At 49.4% G+C, this 13,829-nt stretch overlaps 4 protein-coding genes across 4 annotated transcripts; 3 read left to right on the top strand and 1 right to left on the bottom strand.

Annotated features, from left to right (window-relative positions):
• Positions 1–569: 569 nt before the first annotated feature.
• On the bottom strand, positions 570–3,879 carry ppp1r14c (protein phosphatase 1, regulatory (inhibitor) subunit 14C). The gene is made up of 4 exons (XM_077587301.1): positions 3,485–3,879; positions 2,216–2,299; positions 1,983–2,015; positions 570–1,867 (listed from the first exon to the last, which is right to left on the bottom strand). The coding sequence occupies exons 1-4, from the start codon at positions 3,755–3,757 to the stop codon at positions 1,793–1,795; spliced, it is 465 nt and encodes a 154-aa protein (XP_077443427.1). The 5' UTR covers positions 3,758–3,879; the 3' UTR covers positions 570–1,792.
• A 743-nt stretch (positions 3,880–4,622) lies between these two features.
• iyd (iodotyrosine deiodinase) lies at positions 4,623–6,344 on the top strand. Its single transcript, XM_077586509.1, has 5 exons — positions 4,623–4,861; positions 5,058–5,255; positions 5,403–5,562; positions 5,631–5,787; positions 5,863–6,344. Exons 1-5 carry the CDS (start codon positions 4,699–4,701, stop codon positions 6,043–6,045), a joined length of 861 nt encoding a protein of 286 aa, XP_077442635.1. The 5' UTR covers positions 4,623–4,698; the 3' UTR covers positions 6,046–6,344.
• A 228-nt stretch (positions 6,345–6,572) lies between these two features.
• Positions 6,573–11,884, top strand: sec63 (SEC63 homolog, protein translocation regulator). Its single transcript, XM_077587596.1, has 19 exons — positions 6,573–6,898; positions 7,660–7,759; positions 7,979–8,093; positions 8,204–8,316; positions 8,399–8,460; positions 8,563–8,621; positions 8,695–8,745; positions 8,821–8,929; positions 9,011–9,105; positions 9,189–9,321; positions 9,404–9,496; positions 9,568–9,861; positions 9,939–10,021; positions 10,153–10,245; positions 10,317–10,472; positions 10,548–10,709; positions 10,888–11,088; positions 11,166–11,270; positions 11,356–11,884. Exons 1-19 carry the CDS (start codon positions 6,775–6,777, stop codon positions 11,491–11,493), a joined length of 2,286 nt encoding a protein of 761 aa, XP_077443722.1. The 5' UTR covers positions 6,573–6,774; the 3' UTR covers positions 11,494–11,884.
• Positions 11,885–12,755: 871 nt separating this feature from the next.
• On the top strand, positions 12,756–13,305 carry lnc.lemp (lncRNA encoded micropeptide). Its single transcript, XM_077587592.1, has 2 exons — positions 12,756–12,944; positions 13,021–13,305. The coding sequence occupies exon 1, from the start codon at positions 12,772–12,774 to the stop codon at positions 12,940–12,942; it is 171 nt and encodes a 56-aa protein (XP_077443718.1). The 5' UTR covers positions 12,756–12,771; the 3' UTR covers positions 12,943–12,944; positions 13,021–13,305.
• The last annotated feature ends 524 nt before the right edge of the window (positions 13,306–13,829 follow it).

Below are 13,829 nucleotides of genomic sequence, written 5' to 3'. Positions count from 1 at the left end.
GCTGCCAAAAGTGGGTCACGGAATTTAAAGGCGCAGGCGGGTGTGTCAGAAGAAAGAAATGCGGGCGGGCAAGCGGGCATTTAGGCGGGCAAGCTGTCTGGAGGCCCCTCCCTCCCCGGCCGGGATGACTCTCCGAGGCCATCTTCTACCTAGCAACAGCGTACAGTAGGGCACTAGGCTAGTCATATGCGGCTAGACCGCCAGCAGACCAGCCAGCGATGATGGTTACTCATGCGAGACGTGAGCAATAATGTCACACTTGGATGAATTCCGCGCCAGCGGTTGGCCGGCCGGCCGGCTAACAAAACAAAATCTGTTTTCACATGAAGGGAAATGCATCGTCAACCTTCTGACCATCACGGCTTTATGTTAGAAATAAACTGATTGACTGTCACTTATATTGTCAAATAAATGGTGTTTTTCTTTATTTTTTTGGGGAAAATCAACATTTCAATTGTTTGCTTTTTCTAATTAAAAAAACGTAATTTTAATTCAATGAAACATCTAAAATATAAAAAGTTCATCTCAGCCCCGCCCCTTCCCGACCCGCGTTTTAGCCACAAAAGCACTTACAATTGTCATTTTTATTATCAGCAAGAAAAAACAGAGCTCACCCACTTTGCACATGAAATTTTTTTTAAGAACAACTTTGGCTATTGTGAATGTACAGAAAAACAAACAGCAGCTGAAAACAAACAATTGCCATCTTAATAAAAGGTATCAAAAAAGGAAGGTGTTTAGTGAAATAAAAACCTCTGGGCCCCGCCCACATGCTACTTTAAAAATACATGCAAAGCTTTCCTATATAGACACTTTTAAAATACCCTGGCATAAATTATAAAATATGGAACCTATTATTCCTGAACTGCTTCTCTGTAGAAGAACAAAATAAAAAAATGGCCGCCGCCGTTACCGGCCTCGCACAGTGAAAACTATTATTATTATTTTTAATGAAATATAGACACCACCTGGGAAGAAACATCAAAAGCAGCACCATTTTTTTCTCTCCTGAAGTCTCTCCGACGGACGCGTCACGTCGATTCTAAATCAAGGTTGTATAAAGTTAAGGAGATAAGTTGAAAGTTTGTCGGTTATAAGTTACTTCATCTAGGGATAGATACTGGGTCAGTGTTAGCATGCAACTTTGTGGTCAGGAATAAAATCCACCTCGCCCAGCTTTCTGTCTTTAGCCTTTTGTGAGATGCTCTCCATGGGGTTTGGGTTCAGGTTAGGGTTAAGAAGCAGGGGGGAAAAAAGGTTTTCGGCATTCGCGCGTTTTGACGTACCGACCCAATTCAAAAGATTCTATATTCTGATTGTCTTTGGAAATAACTTTAGAAAAGAAGGATAACGTCAAAGAACGCCGAGTCGCGTCATCATCGGCATCGAGTCGACTAGCAAAATAATGGTTTGCGGCGGCCCTGCCAAGCAAGAAGAAATTTTAAAAAAGAAGGTCAGATTTACGAGGTGGACGTGAGAGCGAGGGCAAAACACAGCCCCAACCAAAATGGTGTTGCGTCAGAGTGAATGGCGCCCAGGCTTAGTTCCTCCTTTTGCTTTTGCGTGGTCCTCCTGGTCCGGACGGGGCGTCTCGATGGCCCAAGGGGGCCGGGCGGGAAGCTACCTCGCTCCGCTACCGTCGTGTAGGAAAGCATCCTGTCGTTGTCATTGAGCGAGCGCTGAGCGAGCGCTATACTTGTGGTGAAGTGTCACGGGTAGGGAACGCGGGAGCGGAAGATGAGGCGGCGCGCGGTCGCCGGATCGGTCGCCGGATCGGTCGCCGGCTCCCACGTTATAGGCCCTTCTTGGATGGAGCGCTGAGCTTCCGCATTCCTCGTATCCTGCCCAGCAACTCGCGGACGAAATCCTGGGAGAGAAAAAAGGCGCCCCAATACATATTTCTCCCACGTCTTATTGGCGTCGTCACGTGACCATCCATCATTTTGCCGTGTTTCAACGTACGCACGCGGCGTGAAACTCACCTCTGTTGGTTTGTAGCAGTCTATTAAGGATTCCTAAATGGGGAAGGGAAAAAAAGAACAGATGGTGTTTGTTTACATTTTTTTGCTGTTTTACCTGACCTTTGACCCCTAAAATGAGAAATAGTGCCAATGGGATCATTATTTCAAAAAATGTCATTGAAAAGGAAGTGAGCCAAAATGTACAGGAAGCGATCTGGTGCCCGAGTGACCCAATTTTTTGACAAAAAAAGCACCTGCAGTTTGACGGCTCTCTCATCGTCGCTGTCGACCTCCAAAAGGTCATCGATGTCGATCTCCACTTCGGGCATCTCCTCTTCCTGCGCAAATTTGCCTCCATTAGTCTCACGCTTCGTTTGTTTGCATTTTAAATCCTGACCCCCCCAAAAAATATAGCCCAAAATGGACAGGTTTAATAGTAAGGCCTCTTTCTGGGCTTTATTTACAGGGCGCGCAATTGCCTGGGGGGGCGCTTGAACTCTCGCCCCCGTCAAACTAGGCCCGGAATCGATCGCCGATACCGCCGAGCGCCGGCGACCTCGATCGATACCTTTGTTTCCGAGAAAGTTGACGCTGATTACGGCGCCGGCGTTTTTAGGCCAGCGAAATTCCACGCCGACAAACTTGGCTGGCGGCGATTTGCGACGTTTTGTGCCCGCCACACACTCGATGGAAGCGGCGGAAACGAGGCAGGAAAAGTGGAAAACGATACCAAGATGCTATTTTAGTCGGGCTAACGATCGGGCTGCATTTTACTCGCCGGGTTTGGCGTGGCGCCGCCATCGGGTTTGCTACAAGGAAGAAAAAAAGCGTGAAAGTCGAGCGTGGGGAGCTATTGACGAGGTCACGGGAGAAGCGGGGGATGGGGGAAACATATCTAGAATGGAAAAATACATGAAGGGGGGTGTGGGGGTGGAGCCACGGGCCCCGAGATTCTACAAACGATGGACAATGAAAAGATGCTCCAATTGCATTCGATACAAAGCCAACGTTTGCGCTCCAGGCTGAGTTTGGATGTTTTGGCGAGGAAGCCGTCGGCTGGCCAGCGGACAAAAAACTGCATCAGCACATCCTTAGCCCACTGGCCTTCTTTTCCTGATCCACGGCATTATTATTTGATGTCAATTTGCCCATGATTGAGTGATGCAAAGCGCGTGTTAAGAGCTCTATCTCATTGGCTGCCATTGGCGGGCTCGGACGTCCAAACCATTTGGAGTGGGAGGGGCCAGCGAATATTTGTCGATTCGCCTCTAGCGCCATCAAACATGAACGTTCACATCCAGTTTGAAGGAATGGGACGGCTACGGGCAACGAGTTGAAACGGAATCATGATTACGTCTCCACATTTTTTGTCGACCCCCAATGACGATGACATTGGACGTCTTTCTCCTTCAATGGCAATGCGAACCGTTTGTGCGAATTTTGAGATTGGGTTCGACTTGAAAACACGATTGAAGGGCGAAAATGGGAATGGGGGGACCGGGTTCGACGGCGGTTCCGCTCACCTCGCAGTCGTAGAGTTCGCTGAGGCGCTCGATGATCCACTCCTCCAGCACCAGGCGCTTCCTCAGCTCCTTGCGGTCGTACTTGACGGTGACTTTGCCCTGCCGCTTCTGAACCGGGTCATCGGAACCTCCTCCCCCTCCTCCTCCGCCGTTGCTCAGCGCGGCGACGGCGGCCGAACCGGCGCATCCCGAACCCGGCGCCCCCTGGAAGAAGACGCGGCCGGCGGCGGAGGGCAGCGGAGGGGCGCTCGTCTCAGTGCTGGCGGCCGACATGCTTCTCTGGAAGTCGGGATGCGGTTCTGCAAAGGGGACGGAACGGGGATGCGGCAGGCAGGAGATGGCGACTGGAGTGGAGTGAAGTGGAGAAGAGTGGACCTGGCCTTTTTTTTTTTTAAACAGCTGCTATTTAAAGCGCCAGGGGGCGGGGCTTGTGAGCCGGTGAGGAGTCGGCCACCCCACACGATCGAGCCGAAACATCTAATGACTAATCAATCGATCAGAAAGAGGGATGGGGTTCATTCGTGGAACCAGACTTGATTTTTTAATTCTTTTTATTATATCATTAGGCCTGGCATGTGTTGGTATCCAGTCTTACATGGGCCTTTTTCCAAGTGGATTTTGTCCAGGCCGTTTCGTTTTTTTCCAAATATTTCAATCAAAATACTCACAGTAAAAAAATACGCATAAATGTACTGTTTTTACTGATGAATGAACGAACATTTCAAATATAGATTGAAAATAGAGACTGTTTTGGGGGTCAATCGATCATTCAGTCACAATGAATGAACAGCAAATAATTAGGGCGAGCAAGTGGCGCCGTCTTGTGGACATTTGTATAAGAACACAATGTTGTACGACAAACAGTTGGCTTCATTTTTTGTTGCGCAATAAAATGGCAACAAGGTCATGTAAAAAAAAAAGTAAAACAATTGCCAAAAAAATGTTTTGAATTGTAAAGATAAATGAACAAATGATCTTTCGTTCATATGTTACACAAAGTCATAGTATTTTATGACTTTGAGTCATAAAGCTGACTTGTACAGGATCTGAACTTTAGACTAGAGGCTCGAGACAAAAAGAAAAAAAAGTGCTGCTTTGGTTATGCAGGCGGGGCAGCGATCCGATTGGATGCCCCACTTCCTTCTCAACCGTGACACACACGGATTGAGAGCGGTCCAGCCAGTGGCCTATTCCTCCCCCGGGCCCGCTCCAAGATGTCCGTCGTGTCCGTCCTCACGCCGGTTCTGGTGCTGGTGTTGTGCCTGGTGATGGGCTTCCTGGCGCTGAGGGGGCGTCGGAGCCCCGCGGCGGCCGCAAAACCCTGGGTGGACGAGGACCTGCGGGACGACAGTGAGGAGGCCCAACTCAGAGAGGGCGGTAAGAACTTGACGGTCTTTTTAGTTTAGGACGTTTACTTAGGTAAATATTTCAATTCCCGGGCCACTCCGAGCTCATTCTTGTTGTTTTTGAGACACTAAACAAGAGTCGCTCGAGGTATGCAAAAGCACATCCACTGTAGAAGACGTAGAGATACTTTCCTAAACACGGGCGATGTCTCGTCCTTGTGCTCCAGAGGACGAGGAGTGGGTGGACGTGAACGAGGAGAAAGAAGTGGCGCACGTTCCTTACTCGCCCCAACGCCACTCCCATGAGCAAATGCTGCAAAGATCGCTGGACTTTTACGAGCTGATGAACCGGCGCAGGTCGGTCCGCTTCATAAGCCCCGAGCCCGTCCCCTTGGTCGTCGTCCAAAACGTCATACGCGCCGCGGGTAAGTCCACTTCTGACAAAATACGTACACGTAACAGGAAATAAAGAAAGTTAAAGTGCCGAGGTCCAGTCCGATTTGACGTAGGATTTACCCGAGGAAAAAGTCAAAGGAATATCCATCGGCAAACCCTAAAAAAATGACCTCCAGGCACGGCGCCCAGCGGCGCGCACACGGAGCCCTGGACTTTCGTCGTGGTCTCCGACCCCGACGTCAAGCACCGCATCAGGCTGATCGTGGAGGAAGAGGAGGAGGTCAACTACCGCCAGAGGATGGGCGACAAGTGGGTCAGCGACCTGGCCCCGCTCAGGTGAGAAGGTGGCCTCGGCCCAGCTCCCGCGGGACGCCGCCGTCAGCGCTTTTGTCGCCCGGACCTAGGACCAACTGGATCAAGGAGTACCTGGACGTGGCGCCCTACCTCATCCTCGTCTTCAAGCAGACGTACGGAATCCTGGCCGACAACAAGAAGAGGACGCACTACTACAACGAAATCAGCGTGTCCATCGCTTGCGGCCTCCTGCTAGCCGCACTGCAGGTTTGGCCCACGGCTTTTGGAGAGGGGGCTCTTGGACGGATGGAATTTAAAGCTGGCTTGTTACCGAATGGACAGAACGCGGGTCTGGTGACGGTGACGTCGACGCCGCTCAACTGCGGGCCGAAGCTGCGGCTGCTGCTGGAACGACCGCTCAACGAGAAGCTGCTCATGCTGCTTCCGGTGGGCTACGCCGCCGAGGACGCCACCGTGCCCGACCTCCAGCGCAAGCCGCTACCAGACATCATGGTGCACATTTGATGGTGGAAATCACACAGACCAATTTACTCGCTCCTTTCTGTCAAAACGGATTGGCCGTCAAAGATGATGATTTGGATGTCTATTGTTGTTCAAACTGGGTTTCCTCAAATCCCGGTGGCTTTTTTTATGTGTAAATATTACGAATTGGATAAATACAAATGGACATTTGAAATGTTTTTGCCATTGTAGAAAACCCCACAATATATGACATTTTATACCAGTCTAGGGTGAAGTCTACCACAGTTGGGAATGGCTCCAGCAAGGCTGGATGTTGTATAAAAATAAAAAAAGTATCATTATTTTGAAGTCTTGGAAATTTGTGACGTTATACAAACGCAAACCCTTCCAAAATGGCTTGACAATTGAGCCCTCAACATCTATCTTTAAGTGCACGCTCTATTGATTGATTTTTGTTTACTTATTCACTCTGCGATCCGCTTTGTGACCTTTGAGGGGGCGATAGAGTCGTCATAGTAAAGAGAAGAAGAAAAAAGAACTACAAGAAGAACTACAAGGAGAAGAAGAAGACGAAGCAGCGAAGAAGAAGGAACCCATTTGCGCATGCGTACACCACGTATGCTTCCCAGCTCTTCTCCGTCGGATGCTAAGCTGGCTAGCAGGCTAACGGTCCTGTCAGGTACGAGCACTACTCGGTCGGCGGGCTAGCAGCGGCGGGACGTGAGTGAGTGAGTGCCGCTTGGACACCCGGACGGCGCCGCCACCGACGAAATGGCCGGCCAGCAGTTCCAGTACGATGACAGCGGCAACACGTTTTTCTACTTTCTCACGTCATTTGTGGGTCTCATCGTGATTCCGGCCACCTATTACTTCTGGCCCCGAGACCAAAATGTTGGTAAGGCCCACACCGACGTCGGGCTAACTTTAGCTAATGGACTCTCTCTCTCTCCCCAACAAACCTGTTGGTTTTAGCATGAATTCGATAGCCTTGAATTTAACCTAGGTACTTTGTCCGCGTTGTAGTAAATAACGTTGTAGTAAATAACGTTTTGTCCACAACTGCCTACGGCGGCTGTTTTGACATTTGTGGCTACACATTATACTAAAACAAGTATGTACACTTCATACTACTTGGGAGGCAGCCCAAATCTTCATTAGTAAGCTAGCACACTTGCTAAATGTCACTCGCTCAACATTCTCGACAGCAGACTGGGTATATTGGAGTTTAAATGAAGATGTTGGCAAATATCTAACTTTGAAAATTCACTGTGAGTATTATTTTTTGTGTTGAATTCTGACCAAACAGACCGAACCTAGAACGTAATCAATCTATAAACGGGAAGAAACCACCCCTTGTTTCCATAAATTGGAATAGCTTACATTGAGCAATCATGCTTCACTGCCAATGAGTTAATATATTTAAAATAAATCGATAATAACAAAATAAAGTTAAGGTGTCTTTACCTTTTCCTTAGCAATTGTAAGTATTACATCTGAAATACAATTTAAACCAAAAATACATTATGATCATATGTCAACTATGATCAAAATGGCAACTCTTTGCCATTCCAAATAAATTGGACATTGATGGCGTGCGACGAGTTACCCTCTGACGAAATAATCTTTTTTTTTGTTCTTGGGTGTTTGCTTTTGTAGAGCAACTGCGCCTGAAGAGCCTGCGGCGGGTGCACGGCAGGTGCTTGTGGTACCGCCTCCGACTGATGAAGTCCCAGCAGAGCGTGGTCCCCACCCTCAAGTGAGTCCTGTTGCCGAATGGCGCCGTGGCGACCAAACGCTACATTTTATTTTGAAACGCTTGTCTTGCCACCGGGGCTAAAATGAGCTTCTTTTCGCGCTATTTTGGGGCGCAGTGGCGCGGGGGACGCTTAGATGAGATGGCGCAGGAAGATAATCGTTTTGTCAATGGCGGTGAAAGAGTGAATTGTAAATAAATGGTATGTTTTTTTTTTCTCAGGAAAGCTGCCTTATTGTTTGGCTGGGCCATCTTCCTGCTGCTGGCGTACAAGGTGTCCAAATTGGATCGGGAGTACCAGGAGTATAATCCCTATGAAGTCCTCAGCCTGGATCCGGTAACTCTACCTTTGGGTTTAATCGGGGTTTTTAAATATATATATTTTTTACTCTGTGCGATATAAATGGCCCAAAACCGAAAGGACAATGTGTGCTTTTTCTTCTCCAGGGAGCTAAACTGCCAGAAATCAAGAAGCAGTACCGCGTGCTGTCGCTGAAATTCCACCCGGACAGAGGCGGTGACGAGGCCATGTTCATGAGGATCGCTAAAGCTTACGCCGCGTACGTGTCACCCCCGTCGAGCCGCTTGAACCGCCCGCCCAAATGTCTCCTTTGTCTAAATTGCTCCTTTGATCACCCGCAGACTCACCAACGAGCAGTCCCGAAAAAACTGGGAAATCTACGGCAACCCGGATGGCCCGGGCGGTGAGTTTTGGGCGGCTGCGCGAGGGCAAAGAAAAATCCTTTGCGTGGCCCTGAGATTTTGTCACGGACCGGTTTTAACAAAAACCCCATTTGTCTTTGCAGCGACCAGTTTCGGCATCGCCCTGCCCGCCTGGATTGTAGACCAGAAGAACTCGATGCTGGTGCTTATTATTATGATTATTTTTTACAGTGTTGTCCTCTGACAAAAAGTCAGACGTTTCTCCTTTATTTTAGGTGTTGCTGGTGTACGGTTTGGCGTTCATGGTCATCCTGCCCGTGGTGGTGGTAAGCGGCCGTGTCGCTCGGGGACAAACGGTCGTCGTGGTCATCGTTCCGAGGTGCTAAATGTGCGTCCCGCAGGGCACGTGGTGGTACCGCTCCATCCGGTACAGCGGAGACCAGATCCTCATCAACACCACTCAACTCTTCATGCACTTTATGTACAAGACGCCCAACATGAACATGAAGCGTACGTATTTATTAGAAAGTCAGCAGTTGGGGGAGAAAAAAATGGCCATTTTTAAATTTTTTTTTTTGATTCCCCTTCCAGGGTTAGCCATGGTGCTGACGGCGGCGTTCGAGTTTGACCCCCGGAGCAATAAAGAAGCCACCATCCGACCCACGGACAACATCGAAGTGCCGCAGGTCCTTTGGATCATTTGCATTTTGAAAACCGCTACAACCTAAGGAGGGAGTTTTTAAAAATGGTATTTTGGGTCTGTTCGCAGTTGATCCGTGAGCTGGGAAACATTAACGTGAAGAAGAAGGAGCCTCCCTTCTGCTACCCGTACAGCCTGAAGGCCCGAGTGTTGGTCCTCTCCCACCTGGCGCGCATGGACGTTTCCGAGGAGCTGGAGGAAGGTTGGTTGGGCTCCTGGGCGAGCGCGGCGTGCCGGGAAAATCCCATTTTTTTAACCTGAGCGCGGCGCGCCTCGGGCTTCAGATCAGCGCTTTGTGGTGAAGAAGAGTCCGGCGCTCCTCCAGGAGATGATCAACGTGGGCTGCCAGCTCACCATGATGGCCAACAGCAGAGGAGGTTAGAAGCACGCCATGGCGCATATTGCTTGTATATAGAACTAGACGGTTATATGTGTGATGGGATGGCAGGTTTCCACGCGCCGCGCCTGGTCACCATCGAGAACTGCATGAAGCTGACGCAGATGATCGTGCAGGGCCTCCAGGAGTCCAAGTCGCCGTTGCTGCAGCTGCCTCACTTTGAGGAGGAGCACCTGCGCTACTGCATCTCCAAGAAGTACAAGGTCCGCAGCCTGCAGGACCTGGTGAGTCTCAAAGACTCGGACAGGCGCGGCATGCTGCGCTTCATGGAGGAGGAGAAGTACGACGAGGTCATGGCCGTGCTGGGGAGCTTCCCGCACATCACCATGGACACCAAACTGCAAGGTGGGCTTTTCGGCGCCGTGGGGAGGGGCCGGGGGGGTGCGTTCACCGCCGCGGGCTGACATCCGTCGTCTCCGCAGTCCTCGACGACGAAGACAGCAGCAACATCACGGCCGGCTCCATCGTCACCGTGACCGTCACCCTCTCCAGGAAGCGAATGGCGGTCAGTCAACCCGGCTCTCAAAACAATGAAATGGAGAAAAAAAAACATGAAGCCTCCATTGCACACAATTGAAGACAAATACAATGTTCGCCACCAGAGGGCGCATTAACGCCGCCTTTACTTTGCCGTAGGAGGTGTTTGAGAAGGAGCAGGAGCCCTCGCCGTGCACGGGGGAGGAGGCGGCTGCGGCCGCGGCGAGCGCGGCGGCCCCAACCGAAGAAGCGGTAAGACCGCCCACCGACGGGCGTCCTCGCCGATCGGACGCCCTTAAAGGTCCGCCCCCTTTTCTCGGCAGGGAGACGCCGCCAAAGGGAAAGCCAAGCAAGTGTGGCAGAACAAGAGCAAAGGCGCCAAGAAGATGGCAAAGGCCAAGAAGAAGAAATTAACCAAGAAAAAGGCCACGCCGGCGCCGGTCAAAAGCAAGACGGCCAACGGAAACGTGGCGGGAACGGTCAGTCCGCCGTCGGCGCCGGCCGCGTCCCTTTTGCGCCGGGAGTGACGAATGGGCGAGGCGGCGTTTTGGCAGGAGGGGGCGCCGGCGGCCAAGGAGGACGAGGAGGAGCTCTCGGAGAAAGGCAGCGAGTCGGACGAGGTCGAGGCCGCCAAAGACTCGGCTAGCGAGAGGGACGAAGACAGCGACAAGCAGAGCGACACCGAGCCGGACGAGATGGCCGGAGACGACGAGGAGGTAATGCGAAAAACACGACTACGTGCGTAAGGTGCACCGCTTGGGGTGGGCGTTATGACTCGTCGGCCATCTTGCGTCAGTGCCGTTCCATTAATTTTAGCGGGCGGCTATTTAAAAGTTGACCTTTGCAGGGCGGGTGACTTAAAAAAATGCCAAATGTGATCAACTTTTTTTGCAGGAGTGGGAGGCGTTGCAGCAGAGTATCCAGAGGCGAGAGCGCGCCCTGCTGGAGACCAAGTCCAAGGTGACGCACGCCTCGTACAGCCTGTACTACCCCGAGGAGAAGCAGGAGTGGTGGTGGCTGTACATCGCCGACCGTCGCGACCAGACCCTGGTGTCCATGCCCTACCACGTTTGCACGCTAAAGGACAGCGAGGAGGTGGGTCGCCGTCGGTCGGCCGTTACCGGACGTCAACCGGGACCGTTGACCCATGCCCCAAAAACCCCCGTGCGCAGGTGGAGCTCAAGTTTCCGGCACCTTCCAAAACGGGCAACTATCAATATTCGGTCATCCTGCGCTCCGATTCCTACTTGGGACTCGACCAGATCAAAGCACTCAAGGTAAAGAAGCCGTTTGAACCGTCGAGACTCGCCGGTCACGGATCGGATCGGACGAATGACCGACGGTGCAAATGCTCGTCCGCAGTTGGAGGTGCACGAGGCCAAAGCCGTGCTGGACAACCACCCGCAGTGGGACATCCCCGACACGGAGGAGGAGGACGAGGAGCAGGAGGACAGCGACGGCATCGAGGAGAGCGACGACGACGAAGATGACGACGACTGAAGCCCCGCCCCCCTTCTCCACCTCCCCCGTCGACGCAAAAGACTCGGACGGGAAATTTTTCTACACTGGTGCACGTCCTGGCCTCTTTTTCTACGTGCGCTCGCGCGTCTGCGTTTCTCAGCAGGTAAGGACGCGAGCGGCGACGCCGTTTTGCGGCGAGGAGTCGCAATCGCGCCGCTGCCGGGCTAAACCCACTTGTTTTAGCGCTGCCGTTTCAACATGGTTCCTTTCCGGGACTTTGTTCGGAGTCCTTCTGTTAATCTTCACACTTAGTAAGCAAGCCCAGTACATATTTTTTTTTCCTTTTACAGGACATTCCAGCGTGAGTAAATACAAAATGTAAAAATAAATAAAAGTCCACTTGGGTGCCATGCACCTGCCGTTCTTCTCAGTTTGGCAGTATATTTTGTTCATTCTTTCTTAGTATTTGTGTGACCCAGCTGTATTCTGCCCTGGGCAATAAAAGGAGGCGGAAAACAATAATTTAACAGAAGTAAATTTGAATGAGTAAAAAAAAAAAAAAAATTAAAAAAGGAAAATATGCTGTTTTAATTCACTGTACTAATTTGCAATGCAATTATCCACTTGCATATCACCACAGAGTGATGTCCATTTTATTTGATCAAAAAAGATGCTAATACATCTTTTGCTATATTTATTTCTTTTGATGGGCCAGGGCTTGAGTTGTTCTTTTGGCACGCCGGTGAGCGCGCACGTACTCATGGAAAGAAATGGCACGAAGGCGTGCAAAGTCAGCAATTCCGGACACATTTACTCAAAATACCTGTCTCTTTTTCTTGTTTGCCACTCTTGTTTACAACGGAACTGTCATTGTAAATGAATTTAAAACAATATATACAGTATATTATTTGTATTTAAAATCATTTCAAATAAAACTTTTTAAAAGAACCCGCCAGCTGACCATTTTTTTCCCCGTAGGGCGTCTATCACGGTCAATGGAAGGGTAGTAAAGATGACTGTTAACCCAAGTAGGCTACCCAAGTGGCTCCATCCCAGTACAAATTGATTGGACGTTTAATGCCGTCTATGGCAGTCACTGAGTATATCCTTTTGTTCATTATTTTAAGAGTAAATTAAAAATGCTATATTTTACCAACAGGCCCTCAGAATAATTTAAATATACGCATCTTGATGTGTATACAAGTATAAATTGTTTGAATTCTGCGCGCGCTTTTCGGTAAACAACTTCCGCATTGGGAGGCAGAAATATTACGAGACTTCCGCCTTCCAACTTCCTTCAGCTGACTCCGACCCACCATGGCGGACTTTTCGGAAAGGTCGCTACAGGTAACCGTTGTGGTGTCCTTCTTGGTCGGTTTCGCGACCGGTTGGCAGGCCAACCGAATGCGGAGGAAGTTTCTGGACTGGCGAAAGAAGAGACTCCAAGATAAACTGACGGAGACGCAGAAGAAAATCGACTTGTCCTGAAGGTGACTAGTATACGTGCTTTTTTTTCTTTTGCTCATGTCCTCAAATATATGTCACTGGAGAATTTCTATTTTTCAGATCGACTATGCGCAGTGTTGCAAAGACGGAAAGCCGACGTTCCTTACTGGCCACCGTCAGAAGGAAGGGCAAGAACGATGGTTTACCTTTGGAAGGTGGACTCTTTGCAGCGGTTCAAATTGCAACTTTGGACAAGGCGAGCATGGAAATCCAAGTCTCATTTTTCATGTCAAACAATGGCGAGGGTCGTCCTGCACTGACGATTACCACCAACGTTTATTGAATGTAAATATTGCACATTTATTACCAACAAATATCTTTGAATAAAATTCACTGAGAAAGAGAGTTCTTGTTTATGAATATATTGTCACTTGAAATCAGACTAGATTGGCAATAAGTTCTCAAGGCTACACTCACAAAGCACCATACAAAAATAACACCACATCCAGTACTTGTATTACTTTATGCATACTAATCATCAGTCATATCCTTAATTGACAACACACACACTGAACGGGGATGGGGGTTTGTTATTATTCAACTGGTTTCAGACGCTACATTAACGCCCTCTAGCGGTCACTCTCAAAATAGACTAAAAATGTCAATTGAATTGATTTGAAGGCTTTTATTTTCTTAAAAGTATAATGAGATATAAGGCAGTACCACGAAGTGTAAAAATAAAAACAAACAAACCATAAAATAAAGCAATAAATAAATACGAAATATAGTCAACATTAGTCAACATGAATATAAGTGGTGACCCAGCTTCACGTGCTGGGGTTAGTTGAATATTTTCAAAAATCCAATAAACTGTCCCATGACTCTGTAATGACGCTTAAAGCCATTTTAATAACAGCATTGTTTGGCTT

The sequence above is a fragment of the Stigmatopora argus genome, chromosome 19, assembly GCF_051989625.1.
Source record: "Stigmatopora argus isolate UIUO_Sarg chromosome 19, RoL_Sarg_1.0, whole genome shotgun sequence".
Lineage (NCBI taxonomy): Eukaryota > Metazoa > Chordata > Actinopteri > Syngnathiformes > Syngnathidae > Stigmatopora > Stigmatopora argus.
Note: the sequence above shows the minus strand (reverse complement) of the source record. Positions and strands in the feature narration are given on the sequence as shown.